The following is a 14,927-nucleotide window of genomic DNA, read 5'->3' as shown; positions in this document are numbered from 1 at the left end:
GCAAGAACCTGCGAGTTCCTTAAGGAGAAGAGAATAAAGATTCTAGAGGACCTGACACAAGAAGCCAAGGACGCCAGGAACCAGCTGTGGCCGCAGGTGGAGAAGGCGAGGAAAGAGCTTCAGAGGGGCGCACGCCTATATTGACGGTAAAAGAGTTACAGCCAAAGATATGTAAGGTACTGTAAGGAACAGACTTTAAATACCACATGTAGGCTAATAAGTATATTGGTGTAGGACTGTCTAACCTGCAATCCTAATAATAAGGAGGACTAAATTTGAATTTGAACTCTTAATTCAGAAAAGGACTGAGTGCTCCGGGCCCTATTCTCTGGTCATTATGAATGCTCAGTTTTTTTTGGGTTATTATTTTACCTTCTCTCTTCAGTCCTTTGCTTTGATGAAGTGTGTGTGTCTGGAATGGAGTTTGAGAGTGATGTAACACTAAGTTGAAGAGGGGTAGATTTAGTTAAGTTTGAATATGGTCTGATCTGCTGCAGTAGCCAGCCACTGCTGTACCTGCTCTTAACCCAGAGAGTTTTTTGAGTGTGTGTGTGCGTGTGTGTGTGTGTGTGTGTGTGTGTGTGCGTGCGCGCGCGCGCGCGCTCGCGCACTCGCGCGATTGTCTAATTTACATTGGGCCTATGTCAATTTCTGTTTTTTCTGTCAATGTCAGGGGTATTAAAAATGAGGTGAAAAGGAAGAGTTTATTTTTTTTCTTAAGAATAAAGGTGCAGATTTTTATTTCATCCAAGAAACCCACTCTTCTGAGGTTGATGTATCATACTGGAGAAGTCAATGGGGAAGAAATGTGTGGTTTTCTCATGGTAGCAATCGCTCAGCAGGGGTCGCCATCTTACACGGAAAAGTTGGTGGGAAAATTATAAAGCATGATACCGATAAAGATGGCAGATGGATCATTCTTTTGGCAGATATCAACCAATCTCTTGTTATTCTGATAATTATATATGCCTCCAATAATAAATCTCTCAATAACATAATTTTCTTAACAATAGAAAATAAGGTTAATCATTGGCTGACATTGTTTCCCTCTGCTGGAATCTTATGGGGAGGAGATTTCAACACAGTATTTGATGAATCCTTGGACAGATGGCCTCCCAAAACTAAACAGACAGAATTGGAAAATATTTGTCTGAGAATGAATTTGATTGACATATGGAGACATAGACATACACAGGAAAAAGTATACACTTGGAGCAATAAGGACAGATCCCTCCAATCCCGCATAGATTTTTGGTTATTATCAGCAGAACTAGAAAATAAGGTAGACTTAATCAAAATAGAACCTACAATACTGACAGATCACAAAGCTATAACAATTCAATTCCATTTTGGATCTGACAGGCAGAAGTTGAATAGAGACTATTGGAAATTAAATCAAACGCTCTTGCAAAATAAAGAATTTGTAAAGGTAAGTCAAAAAATCATTGATAAATGCTGGCAACAAGCAAACGTGCAAAAAAAAATTGGGCTATACTGGGAACTAATGAAATATGAAATAAGAAACATAGCCATACAATTAAGCAGAAGGATCAGCAAGTACAATAAAGAAAAAGAGCTACAACTTATCACCCAAATTATTCCATTATCAGAGAAAACTGATCCTACCAGCGATGAAGTGGAAGAATTGGATTTCTTGCAGACTGAATTGGATGAAATTTATAAGGGAAAGGCTCGAGGTGCCTTCATCAGATCCAGAAGGAAATGGATTGAACAGGGAGAAAAGTGCACAAAATATTTCTTTAATTTAGAAAAAAGAAACCATGAAATATCGTCCCTGAGCAAACTGAAAATCAATGATACTGTATGTGAAGATGAAACATTAATTTCACAATATGTAGTTCGCTTTTATGAGAGGCAGTATCTGGCTGACCCCTTGAATGAAGAGAAGATGATGTTATTCCTTGAATCCATACAGCCAGATAGCAGAAGAATAGATGAAGTTTTCCAATTAAGATGTGATCAGAAAATAAGTATAACAGAGGTGCAAAAATGTATTGATGCTCTTAAGGATAACAAAGCTCCGGGGAATGACGGGTTAACAGGGGAATTTTATAAATGCTTTAAACAACTAATTGCTCCATTTCTAGTTGGACTATTAGTCTATTGAATAATGATGCAAAGCTGTTTGCTCTCATCTTTGCCAAAAGATTAAAAACAGGACTAGCTGACATTATTGATGATGAACAATCGGGATTTATGCCAGGAAGGAGTACTGCTAACAATATTCGCCTGATATTAGATATGATAGATTATAATGAATTTATATCAGATGAGAGTTTTATTCTATTTGTTGATTTTTATAAGGCATTTGATACAGTCAGTCACCAGTTTATGTTTAAAGTCATTGGAAGTTTTGGCTTTGGATTTAGATTTCTGAGGGCAGTCAAAACACTTTATAAAGGGAGTAACAGCTCCATTAAGGTAACAAATGGTACAACGCCCAGATTTAATATCAGTCGTGGCATTAGACAAGGATGCCCACTAAGTCCATTTTTGTTTTTGCTGGTCACACAGGTCATGGCAACACATATTAAAAGAAGCAACTTTCAGGGTATAAGGGCGTTAGGTAGAGAATTCAAATTAGCTCAATTAGCCGATGACACAACAATTTTTCTGTCCAATCGGAATGAACTTGACACAGCTGTGCACTGCATTAAGGAATTTTCTGAGGTCTCTGGTTTGACAATGAACCTTAGCAAATCTGTACTGTTTCCCCTGAAGCATTGTGATCTGGTAGAGCTGAGTGAGATTCCCATAAAACAAACTGTGACATACCTGGGTGTAGTACTTGACAAAAATGAAAACAGGCGCTCGGAGCTAAACTTTGAGCCAATAACTCAACAAATAGAAAGAAAATTCAATATGTGGTTAATGAGGGACCTGTCCTTAAAAGGCCGGACGCTGCTATCTAAAGCGGAAGGAATATCAAGAGCTGTATATTTGTCTTTAGCACTAGGAATGCCTGCTGCAGTCTCCAAGAAATTAGATCAGATACTATTCAACTTTATTTGGAAGAACAGGAGTCATTACCTAAAAAAACATATTTTGTGTAACGCCAAGAGGGATGGAGGCTTGGATGTTTTAACTTTTGAAACACTGAATAGCTCTTTCAAGATTAATTTAATTTAATTTAATTTCCTTTAATTTAAGCAGATCAAGGAACAACTTCTGGAACTCGTTTTCCACACATGTATTTAACTCATTAGGCGGAATACAGTTTTTGTTGAAATGTAATTACAAAGTTGGAAAGCTTCCTGTCAAACTCTCAAACTTTCACCAACAAGCTCTGCTGGCATGGAAACTGATTTATAAGCATAACTTCTCACCAACCAGCTACTACATATGGAATAATGAAGACATCCTTTATAAAAATAAATCACTGTTTTATAAGGATTGGATGGAAGGCATGGAAGGGCGCAAGGGAGTAATTTTGTCTAGAGCGCCAACACAGGTAAAGCCGGCACTGGTGATAGTTATTATGATAACCTATCGCTACAAATTAACACCTTTCTTACTGTGACAAAAAGAAAACCTGAGCATTTTAAGCATCATAAAAGTAATCTTTATGGCAGAATATTTGTATTGGACTGTATTAGATTGTGCAAATGGACCTAACAGAGTGGCCACTGAGTGTATGTGTTCTGTGAAAGCTTGTAACTCATGAACTTTGATCTTGACCCAAGAATTTTTCATATACACTACTCACAAAAAGCTTTCGGGTGAAATTTCAGGATGAACCTAAAATGCATTATAACCTTTACAGGTGAACTTAATGTGACTTTCTGTAAACATTTGAATGCACATGTCCAACTGTTCAATGTTTCAGTACTTTTTGCACAAGTTGCTGTTCTCTAACAAGGAGTTTAACAGCAAAATTCAAATCAGGTGTTTGATGCTCCAGCTCATCGAGGTCGTATCATTAGGGAACGGCTGCTGGAGACTGGGGTACCTCAAATGGAGTGGCCTGCACTTTCTCAGACCTGAATCCCATAGAAAACCTATGGGATCAGCTGAGTCGCCGTGCAGAGGCTCGGAGCTCTGTACCCCAGAACCTCAATGTCCTGAGGGCCGCCCTTCAAGAAGAGTGGGATGCCATGCCTCAGCAGACAATAAGTCGACTTGTGAACAGCATGAGACGTTGTTGTCAAGCTGTAATTGATGCTCAAGGGCACATGACAAGTTATTGACACTGACTTTTTTTGTTGTGGTATACCCACCACTGTTGTTGGCTTTTGTTTCAAGAAATTGTTTGAGATGAGGAAATCACCAGTGTATGCTTCTACTTAAATGCCCTACTTTCATGATATAATATCACTGTAGCGTGAACTTTTTATATTTTCCATAAATTTCACCCAAAAGCCAAATATCCTTAACTTTTTGTGAGTAGTGTATTTTAACCAATGGCTTGGAACTATTAACCTGAAATTGTCTTCAAGTAGAGAGTATACCTGGTCTGGGATGAGTGACATACCACGCATGGTACTGCTCTGTTCCAGCCATCTTCTTGCAGTCCCAGCTGATGTCATAGGACACCATGGTCTCATCTGGCTCAAACCTTTATTGTAATAAATTTTTTTGTTGACAAAGTTGAGTTTTGGATATGATGCACGGTGTTGACAACCAAGGGGGCTAGAATAGTGGCTAGTTACTTTACAATGTTTTAAGTCACTGAGTTCATGTTGCTAACAGTTGACCCAAGCAGTGCTCCTTTCTGGAGTGGAATGGATACCCCAGGGTGCAGACAGTGGTACTAGGCCTGATTAATGGCTTTGTCGTTTTTGAGTTGCTGTAAGCATTTTATAACGTTACATGTGTTACAGTGTTACTTTGTCGCCAACTATTAAAGCAGTTGAGGGCCTACACCATCTGTCTTTTGGTAGCCACCTCATTTCTTCCCTTCTCTAGGAGTTTAATTGGTAACCTTATGAATGGTAACATTTGCATTGTTTTCATTTTCTTCTTCAGACTCATAATCCAAATCAAGTTATAGTTATAAATTATATTTGGAAATATATCTACTGATCGCTACACAGAGAATGTTGTTTCAGTTAGCTGTTGTACTTAGCTAGCTAAACACAAGCAGCATCGCCTGTTGGTGATAATCAGCTGTTCAGCAGCTGTTGGAGTAATATTAGGGTTAGGGCTCCTGTGATGTTATAGTAAATAACATATGGCTCTTGACAAATTCACCCAGTCCCACCCCCACTGGTCACTTTTGCTACGCCTGTCAAGCTTTCGTACCCAGCATGTCAAACTATGGTGTTTTCAACGATATTAGTGAGATTTTTTCTGGTGGAAATAATCACAAATTTCTGGAGTAACAGTTCTGAAATATCAGAGAGAAGTATACAGAAAAGACGACAATATGCTTTTTAGAGCTACCTTCACAATATAATTTGTGGGTGGAGCATTGTGAATGGGAGGAAAATAAAATGGAGGGAGAAGCTCACTGGTCCCAATGCAAGTGTCAGGTACCCCGCGTTTTGACAATTCATGTACAGAACAAACAGCAGAACAGAAACAGAAACAGCAGTGTTCTTGCACAGCAGGGTAAGTCAATGTATTGTTTTATTTTAAGGTAACGTTTACTTATGATTCTCCATGGCTTTCATACGTTTTAGCCCACTGCGAGCAAAAACTATTATCCTGCTTTTCCGTTTTGTTTAAAATGGAAGGATATTGCTCCTACATCATGGGTTTAATTCATATATTGGATCTCATAAAGGCACAACAGAAAAGCCCCAAAACAAATGCAATCACTATAAATTTTGTAAAGTTTAGGCAGAGGTTTCCTCAAGTTAATGGCTTTAAGGTATAATACACAGTATTTTACATATCTCTTACCATGGATCTGACGATCTTGTCATTGATATTTGGATTGTTGTTATTTCGGCTGTTTTTACAATACAGCACAGTTCCAGTATAACAATTTCTCCCATTCAGTGTGTCTTGGTACCTACTTTGTTTTCTCAGTTAGTTTTCTCTTCTGTCTTTACTGCATCTGTTGTGTGCCTGTGGTCCAGATCAGGACAATAGAAACTAGAATAGAAAGCTAGAATAGAATTTTAAAAATGCGATTATGGGGTGCGTCTGTCGGTACCGCTACCACAAAATACAGACATCCGTCTGGCCTTCAGGCTTACAGCGGGTTTAAAACGACCCCACCCAACCAGCAGATTATAGAACTCGGGTCCTGTGGCATTATGGTCATGGAGTCATGTGGTCATAATGCAACATTCATCTCTAAATCCACACAACTGCTCTGCCTGCCTCAGTGACAAGGAAAGCACAGATGTAAAGCTGAAAGGTAAATTTGATTTAAAGAGAGAGGATTTAGGATTGATTATTATTAGTCACTCATAGACTAAAGGCCAGATTCCGCTTTCAGCATCCACAAGGGTCTGCAAGATGTCACTACCCAAGTCCATGGATATCTGCACACAGGTGTCTGCATGCATGCCAGATTTTGTGACCCTGCGATCTGTTCGCATTGACTTCAGACACAGACTACAAACATATCTGCTGTACTTAGTGCAAAAGAGTGTCGATTGACCCATAATACTCACAGCATGGTGGAGTGTGTGTGTGTTGTGGCACTGGTGGAGGGTTAATCAGCACCTCTGATCCTAATTGATTTCTAATGCTTCAAGGAATCTGATTGTTGTTTTTTCATTAGCCTGTGATTGGTTTGCAGTGTGTTCTGTCTACCTGGCTAGATCTGTTGATAAGCTCTGGAGAATGACCTTGTCCAGGGGCTCAGTGTGCAGGACTGTTTTTTCCAGTGCAATAAACATCTGCACACTGTTGTCCCTCTATGGCTTTTGGTGACAAACTGCTGACTGAATTAATCTTTGGGATGTTGTTTTGCTATGGTGATCGAAGTCATTGTGAATGATGGTGGAGGGCATTTTGGCCTATATTTACATGCTGTTGGAAATAATGGAAACACATTTTCTTGTAAATTTTATTACACATTAAATTAGCTAATTAAGCTGCAGGATGGTTTGTGTGCTCATTGTCTGTGGACAAAAAAGCATGTGAATACAGCCAGGGGCGCCGTATATGGGGCCGTATAAAGTTAGGACAATTCCAAGGGCCCTTGCCTGACAGGGGCCCCAATAAATTAGCTAAAATCTAATATAAAATTATTAAACCATCATCGAGTAAATATATATGTATTTTTTCATGGGGCCCAAAATTCCTGGCGGCGCCCCTGAATACAGCAGTGTACAGCTGCTAGCTTTGAAAGTCTCAGGTGCTAGATTTTTCAAGCAACACCTGAACACAGGTGAGTCTGTTTCTGCTGTGCTGGTCACTTGTCGTTTCCATCCAGTTTCTTGTTTCCTCTGCAGAGACACCTTCCTGCGCAACCTTGCTGCCACTCAGTGGGAGAAGAGGAGAAGAAGTAAACACCAGGACACACCATCCTCACATGATGAGATCAACGCTCCTCACCCACAGCCTGTAGAGGACAACAGCGACCTGATAGAAAGCTCCAGGAATAGTTGCAGCATGACGAAAGGTTCAGAAGGTTGGGTTTACTCTGTCTGGATAAGATTTAATTAATTAGGGTCGGGCAGCCTAAGCTGCCAGGTTGTATAGGCATTTTGTGACAAAAAGGGGGTGAACCTAGGAAAAATTGCAACAGAAACTCTTTCAACTTTTTTAGTCACATAAGTATGTTGCTTATAACATATCAAAAGTCCTAAGAAATCCCGCTAAAAAAAAGCGGTGCAGAACCTTTTTTGCCTAGTTTATGTTTTCTTGTCTTAAGTCCGGATGCAGTATGTGCTTGTGCAAAAGGAAATTCTTAATAGCATATGTATTTTATGAAAAGAAAGGGGTGAACCTCACACTAAGGGGAGAAATGATCAACTGAAAACACATGGAATAGGATTTTGCTCCCCTCAAAAAGGGGGTGAGGGGACATGTTTAGCCATGTTGGTCATACCAATCGATTGACAATCCTTACAACTTATTTCTCAATGAAAAGGGGACTAAACAGGCTTCCAAACAGTATAAAAGACAGCACCAATCGGTATTGTTTAATGGGAGAAATGATCAACTGAAAAAATATTGCGGGGGATTTTGTCAAAAAAATTGGTCGCTTCCCACACAATTACCGGTGTCACTCATTCCAGAAATGCAGGATCCTTACAAGTTGTATCTCATTGGAAAGAGGACGAATCAGGCTTTACAATGGTATAAGATACAACACTATTGGGTATAAATAAAGGGGAGAAATTATAGACTGAAAAAGCAGTGCAGAACTTTTTGCCTAGTTTACATAAATGATTGTTTTAACATGGGTGTCAATGGGAAATTGGGACATCACCTATTTCAGCATTTTTCAATACTTTCCACCACTGGGATTTCTTAGGACTTTTGATATGTTATAAGCAACATACTTATGAGACTAAAAAAGTTGAAAGAGTTTCTGTTGCAATTTTTCCTAGGTCACTTTGCATAATGCCCATACAAAGGTCCCTCTTGTATTCCTGCGTGTTCTTCTTCTTTCTTTCTTTCTTCTGAGGAAGTCCTACTTCCCATGCACGAAAAATCACCAAATTTTGCACAAAGGTCCAGTCCTATGTACATTTAAATCTATTGCAAATTATGAAATCCATCACTCTGTTTTTTTCAAAAACTGTCAAACTTATTAAACCTATCTCCTCCCACAATTTTTGCTCAAATGTCACCAAACTTGCTACAGAGCATCTTCAGACTGTCCTTCACCAACGATCCACACAGATTTTTGATTTATCAAAAATTGAGCCTACAGTAGAGTTCTCATATTCTGCCCGAACCCGACCCGACCCGACCCGACCCGACATTTTCGGGTCGGGTCGGGCCTAAAATTTACGTGAATTGGGCGGGTCGGGTCGGGCTTCGGGTTCTGTGGGGGATTTTTTTTTTTTTTTTTTTTTTTTTTAAATAAAAAAAATAGAATTATGTGTTGTGTTATTGATTATGACGTTTCATTTTCATGTGACTGGTGGAGAGAGTGAGAGACTGGATTGGATTTGGAGGCTAAACTTTCAGTGACAGACAGACAACCAGCTGTGCGAGCGCAGCGCAAACAAGTGAGAGAGAGTTGCAGCAGCATCCCGCTGTGCTGGCAGACTCGGCAGCAGGGACGGTTTCTGCTATGGGCAGTGCAACTGGGGGCGCACGGGAAAAAAAAAATCGCCAGTTTTCTAGACTACCGTATTGACCCGCACATGCCGGGGCACCATCAGGCGGCATCAGGCGGGCCGGACGCGGCACCGTCCGATACCGCACCCACCCGTCAGGTCTGCCGGATCTGACAGGTGAGCTGCTTCATGCTGACCGGTGCCGCGGCCGGCCCGCCTGATACCGACTGATGGTGCCCCGGTGCCGCGGCCGACCGGCTCTGCTAAATAATGGCGAATTTGGCGATTTTTTTTTTTTCGGGCTTTATCGGGCTGTCGGGCCTAAAGTTCGGCTAATTAGTCGGGTCGGGTCGGGCCTCGGGCTGGCCCAGTCAGGCCCGGGTCGGGTCGGGTCTTAATTTTCAGGCCCGATGAGAACTCTAGCCTACAGTGCTTAAAAATGTGTGACTGTAAACGGTGCTGCAAACATAGGCCTATACTTGGAAACTCTTGGTAAATAAATCTTCAATGTTCATGAAAAAAAACTGACAAAATTTTGGAGTCATGGTAGATGATGTGTGACAAATTTCAGACTTTTATCTCAAAAACTCAATTTTTGACAGCATTTTGAATTTTGCTCTCGTGAACAATTGGAGTCAATGCAAGAATGGCATTTTTAAACATCAGTTTTTCACTTATGGAGCAAATCAATCATTGTTAAAAACAAATGATCAACACCTCCATGCTAGATGCAATATGTGTATTTTCAGAATTTTGTCTTCATAGCTCAATTTTTGACAGCTGTTTAAAATCTGCCTTTCCATGCATGGATGGATGCTGTCCTGCACGTCAGTGATTGGCTTAGGCAATTTGTGAAGCTACACGTGAAATTTTAGCTCAGTGAGATAGAGGCCAGTCCTCGGTGTCGAAGATAGCGAGTTCAAGCCTCAGCTTGTGCAACATTCCCATGTGCGAAAAATCACCAAATTTTGCACAAAGGTCCAGTCCCATGCCAGATTTCCACAGCTGCAAACACAAGCCAATAGTCCTGATGGTGGCGCTACAGCAAGCCTCTAAATTTCAAAACTTTGAAAATTTATAATAAATCAACCATATGTGCTACAGCTTTGCAACTGTTACGCCCCTCTGCACAACCATTGGCTCTGCAGTGTAGTGCAAGAGTCTTCGGTGGTGCCTGGGCTAAATTGGCTTAATTGTCCACACCTGAGAAGGAGGAGTGGATAAAAGGAAGGGAAACTGCCTCCTGAGGGGAGCTGCACTCACCACAAACAGTTGTGTATTTGAACTGCTCCCCAGATTTTAATTTATATTATTTATTGAAATAAAATTATGTATAATCTGACGTCAGTCTCCACTTTATGTTGCGGCCCACGAGCCAGGGTTGTAACACAACTTCCATTAAAATGAAGCCCCAAACCTTTGTACACTTTACACTTACACTCTGCCTTTCCATGCATAGGCGGCTGCTATCATGTGACTGGCTTAGTCAGTTTGTTGAAGCCTCACATGACTTGACACTTGCCAATTAGCTCAGTGCGATAGAATGTGGTCCTGATACTTTTCATCTTCCTATTCTCCACTTGTTGCTAAGAAATGCCTAAAATTGCTCGGCCCCGACCATTGCTGCGCAGCAGCTATAATTTGATATGATTTTTCGGTCACACTTTATTTGTTTATTTATTTATTTGTTATTACCAGCTGAATCTCTGTACATTAGCCTGCTACCAGTTGTCAATCCAGGCTGAAAATCGGGGCAATATTCAGAATTTTTCAATAATTGGTATTGTAATTTTGAGTTACTGTACATGATGATATGAAAACCACTCAAACTCCACCTGTCTATCTGAAAGACAATGGAGCAAGAGTGAGTGGGTTGGGCAGTGTTTCTGACACCATGATTACTGTTTTCATTTCCCCTTCTGCTGGATTTATATTTTAACTTGGTTGGAAACTTGGTTTCACAGGAAGTCAAAAAAGTAATACTTGCCTTTCAGAACAGAAGGGTCCAGTTTTTGTTGCAGTTTTACTGGATTGTGTAAGCTGCTCATGAAAGTATTCACAAGCGTTTGAACGATCTTAAATATCACTGATCTGATGTTTAAATGTATAATTTTAATAATTATAAATATAGTTTTTTTGTTTTGTTTTGTTTTTTGTTTTGTTTTTTAATTTTTCTGGTTCATTCTTTCTTTCTTTCTTTCTTTCTTTCTGTCTTTCTTTCTTTCTTTCTTTCTAATATAAGCATGTGATTTTGGGATAGGGTTAAGGTTAGGTTTAGGGCTAATCCTAACCCTAACCCAAAAATCACATTCATTTTCACGATGACAGCACTAGAGAAGACAGTTGTACTACTAGAGAGTGCAGACAGTGATGGCTGATGGCTGTACAGTATCTGTTGGGTTTCTGAAAAGCGCCTTGAGATAATTTCTGTTATGATTTGACACTATACAAATAAAACTGAACTGAACTGAATTCACCTGGCACTGTTTGTATGGACTGATGAACCCTTGAAGAGTTCTCATGCACGCACAGAAATTACATCTGTGCCCTCCAATGACAAATCTTGTTCACACTAGTGTATGTGTTTGTGTTTATCTGTGCTCAGGACAGATTTCCAGAGGTAGTGCTTCCCCAAACAGCACCCTGGAAACAGAGGGACAGTCAGAATCCCAGAATGATCCAGGTAAGAGACCACAACAACCCACATCCCCTTCCTCATTGACCTCCTCTCTCTGCCTTGTCATACTGTTAATTTGTCAAGTTTGATGGTTTCAAACATATCGAGTGAGCATGCTTTGATGCCCCTGTATTCTGTCTTCAGGTTTTACTGCTTATTGGATCAGTCTTCATTATAACTTAGAACATTTAAAGTTTAATTATGATAGATAGCTAGATCGATAGATAGAATTTTATTGTCTGACCCAGAAGGTGCCAGAAATTTTTCTTTGACAAGGCTCAAAAAGGCTTACATGTATACACCCACACACACACACAGTTGTCACAGTCGGCATTAAAAACGACAGAAACAACAACTATAGTACTCATAATAAAAGACACAAAAAAACACTATTCCTTAAAAGAAGGGAGAAGGGAAAGGACCGGCTCCAACAGTGGCGTAGCTGGCTGGTTAATGCAGGGGGGGCGGGACCTTGTAGTGGGCCTATCAGGAATAAGATGCTATACAAAGTGTTTTATTTTTAATATTTGGCCTATTATTATTATTATTATTATTATTATTATTACATTATCATTGTTATTATAATGTTGTTGTTGTTGTAAGGAGTCAAAGAAGCTTGTAGTGTTATTTCAACACCATAGCAGTGCCATGGATTTATCGGATGAGTGAACTACTGATATTTTGCAAAACAACACTTTAGCCTTGGCCAATTGTAGTCTATTTCAGCACCATGGTTATTGCCATGGATTTTACAAATAATTTATGGTACTTTTTGATGGTTAAATCATAATACAGCCACATCAGTTCACACAATCAAGCCAAGCCACATACGCCTAATCAATCCACACAAAACGTAGGCCTAACGTACAAGCGACAACAGCCTATTTCAGCACCATGGTCAGCGCCATGGATTTACCAAATAATGTGATGGTTGAATGAATCATCATAAAGCCACGCAGCCTTCCACACAACCAAGACACACAGCCTAATCAATCCAAGCAGAGCAAAGTAGACCTAACTGCGAGCGACAGCGACAATACCAACACAAATTAAGGAAACACGGTGGTAGACAGATTTTGCTAGACAGATTTATGACAACTTTAAGCCAATAATATGAAACAAGTTACTCACCAATGGTGTCTTCAGCATAGATTATTACTACTATCCTCCTCATCGCTACCACTAGCATCATCCTCAGCGATACGCATGCTAACGTTAGCAACATGCTGTGTCCCACAACTTTTGGTAAGGTTAGCGGGGCGAGCATCCAGCTGGCCAGGGGTCTGTTTCCCAAAGCAGGTTTAGTGAAAACTCTGAGTCTGTTAACCCTGAAATGAGGGAAACCCTGAGTTTTCCGTTTCACAAAGGGGGGTAAGTCAAAGCAGAGAAAGAGAGGTAACTCTAGCCTGTTTCACAGAGGGAGGTAATTCAAAGCAGAGAAAGAGGGCTAACTCTAGCCTGTTTCACAGAGGGAGGTAACTTAAGCTCTCGGTCAGTTACCGCAGTAACAGACTCCATGAAACTAACCTGGTCGGGACCAGGTTTTTCTCATGAAACCTCGAGTTTCTCTCTGTGTCCGCCCTCTTTCAGCCACACACCGTATTTAACTTCCTCATTCATTCAGTCAGCAGGCGAGTTTTGGCGTGGCATATTAGTTCTGCCGTCTGTTATTTACAGACGGCAGAACTGACGTCAGTAGGCCTTTATTAGAAGTCCATTAGTAGTTAGGTGGCGGCTTTTTTTCACGAACATGGCATGTCCTTTCGACAGCGATCCCGTGGATGAAGGTGCAGTGTTACTGCGCAGAGAATTAAATATTCGTCGGGAGATGGTTATAAGACCGCGCATGATTGAACAATGTTTTTATATTTCATCTTAAGCTGCTGCCAAGTGCGCTTCTCCCCCCGCGGGATTGCACCTAAATGAAATAAATGAATAGGCTACCATTTAAGCAGTTTTCCCCTGTAATATTATTGTGATTGCACCGGACGACATTTAAACATAAGCATTGACTCGAGCAGCAGTGTTCTCCCACGCCATCTCCCTCTCCTTTGCCACTGCAGCTGTGTTGCACTTTAAAAAATAATAATAATAATAAAAACTTGTTCAAACTCACTGTATGAATGAAACGCAGCCCGACGCTTCCTCGTTGCCATGGTGACTCGTCAAATCGGGGCTCCATTGACGCTGTCTTTTTATACCTGTGGTGCACGCGCTTAACTCCAGGTGAAACTACTCAGAGTTGATCAAACTAACTCAAATCAGCTGTTCTGGAACCGAAAAATCAGTTTTACTATCTCAGAGTAGATCAACTCAGAGTTCAGGGTAAGACTCGGAGTTTGTTGAAACTGCTTTGTGAAACGGACCTCAGATGTCGAAGCAGAGGGCTGAGTTGTGAAGCACACAAGGCCACTAGGTTCCTCTTCCTTTGTTTCTCCTTGATCTTTTGCCATCCCGACTTTTTCCCCATTTTAGCATTGAACACAATCGGACGCTAGCGGGACCGTCAGCAAACTTCAGACTTCGATCAAATCAAAATGATGCATCATGTATGCAAGGAAGTAACGTTACAGTAGGCTAGGAGTGACATTTGACAGCCAATCACCTCCCCCCTTACTAGTTTGAAGTTTGGTGTGGTAACGTAAGTTAATGTTGTCTTTTCACTTTTTGATTTTAAACAAAAAATGTAGCCTAAATTTTAATTTATTTTTTTAATTTCAACTGTAATTTAATTTTATTAGCATATGGAAACAAATAGCCTACATAGGCTACAGAGAGGTTAGAATCGAGCGCTGCTGGTGACAGGGGGCCGGGTAGTCTCATGCAAGAATCGGCCCAGCCAGCCAGCCAGCGCGTTGACAGACTAGTGGCACGGGGGAGGGGGCCTGTTAAAGTGGTACTGCGACGGGCTGAATTGACAGATGACGGCCGGTTGCTGCAACCACAGCAAATCTGTTTGTGAGGCAAACAGATTGCAGCAGTGTGGTTGCAGCAATCGGCCGTCAAGAGCCCCCTTGTCAGGGGGCCTATCATGAGCTGGGGCCTGGGGCGCGCGGCCCCCCTGCCCCCCCTCCAGCTACGCTACAGGGCTCCAA

At 40.9% G+C, this 14,927-nt stretch overlaps 1 protein-coding gene across 10 annotated transcripts in view; it reads left to right on the top strand.

Annotated features, from left to right (window-relative positions):
- Positions 1–14,927, top strand: part of fhod1 (formin homology 2 domain containing 1) — a 196,861-nt gene that overhangs the window by 126,371 nt on the left and 55,563 nt on the right. For 8 of the 10 annotated variants that reach the window (XR_003930106.1, XM_030078385.1, XM_030078377.1 and 5 more), the window contains 2 exons: positions 7,374–7,552; positions 11,761–11,838. Coding sequence is in view for 9 of the 10 variants with exons in the window: in XM_030078385.1 (XP_029934245.1) it covers positions 7,374–7,552; positions 11,761–11,838 (257 nt within the window). In the remaining variant the exon portion in view is untranslated. The remainder of the gene's footprint in view (positions 1–7,373; positions 7,553–11,760; positions 11,839–14,927) is intronic. The other 2 variants (XM_030078358.1, XM_030078351.1) reach the window with 1 other exon arrangement.

Source organism: Myripristis murdjan, chromosome 3, assembly GCF_902150065.1.
Source record: "Myripristis murdjan chromosome 3, fMyrMur1.1, whole genome shotgun sequence".
Lineage (NCBI taxonomy): Eukaryota > Metazoa > Chordata > Actinopteri > Holocentriformes > Holocentridae > Myripristis > Myripristis murdjan.
Note: the sequence above shows the minus strand (reverse complement) of the source record. Positions and strands in the feature narration are given on the sequence as shown.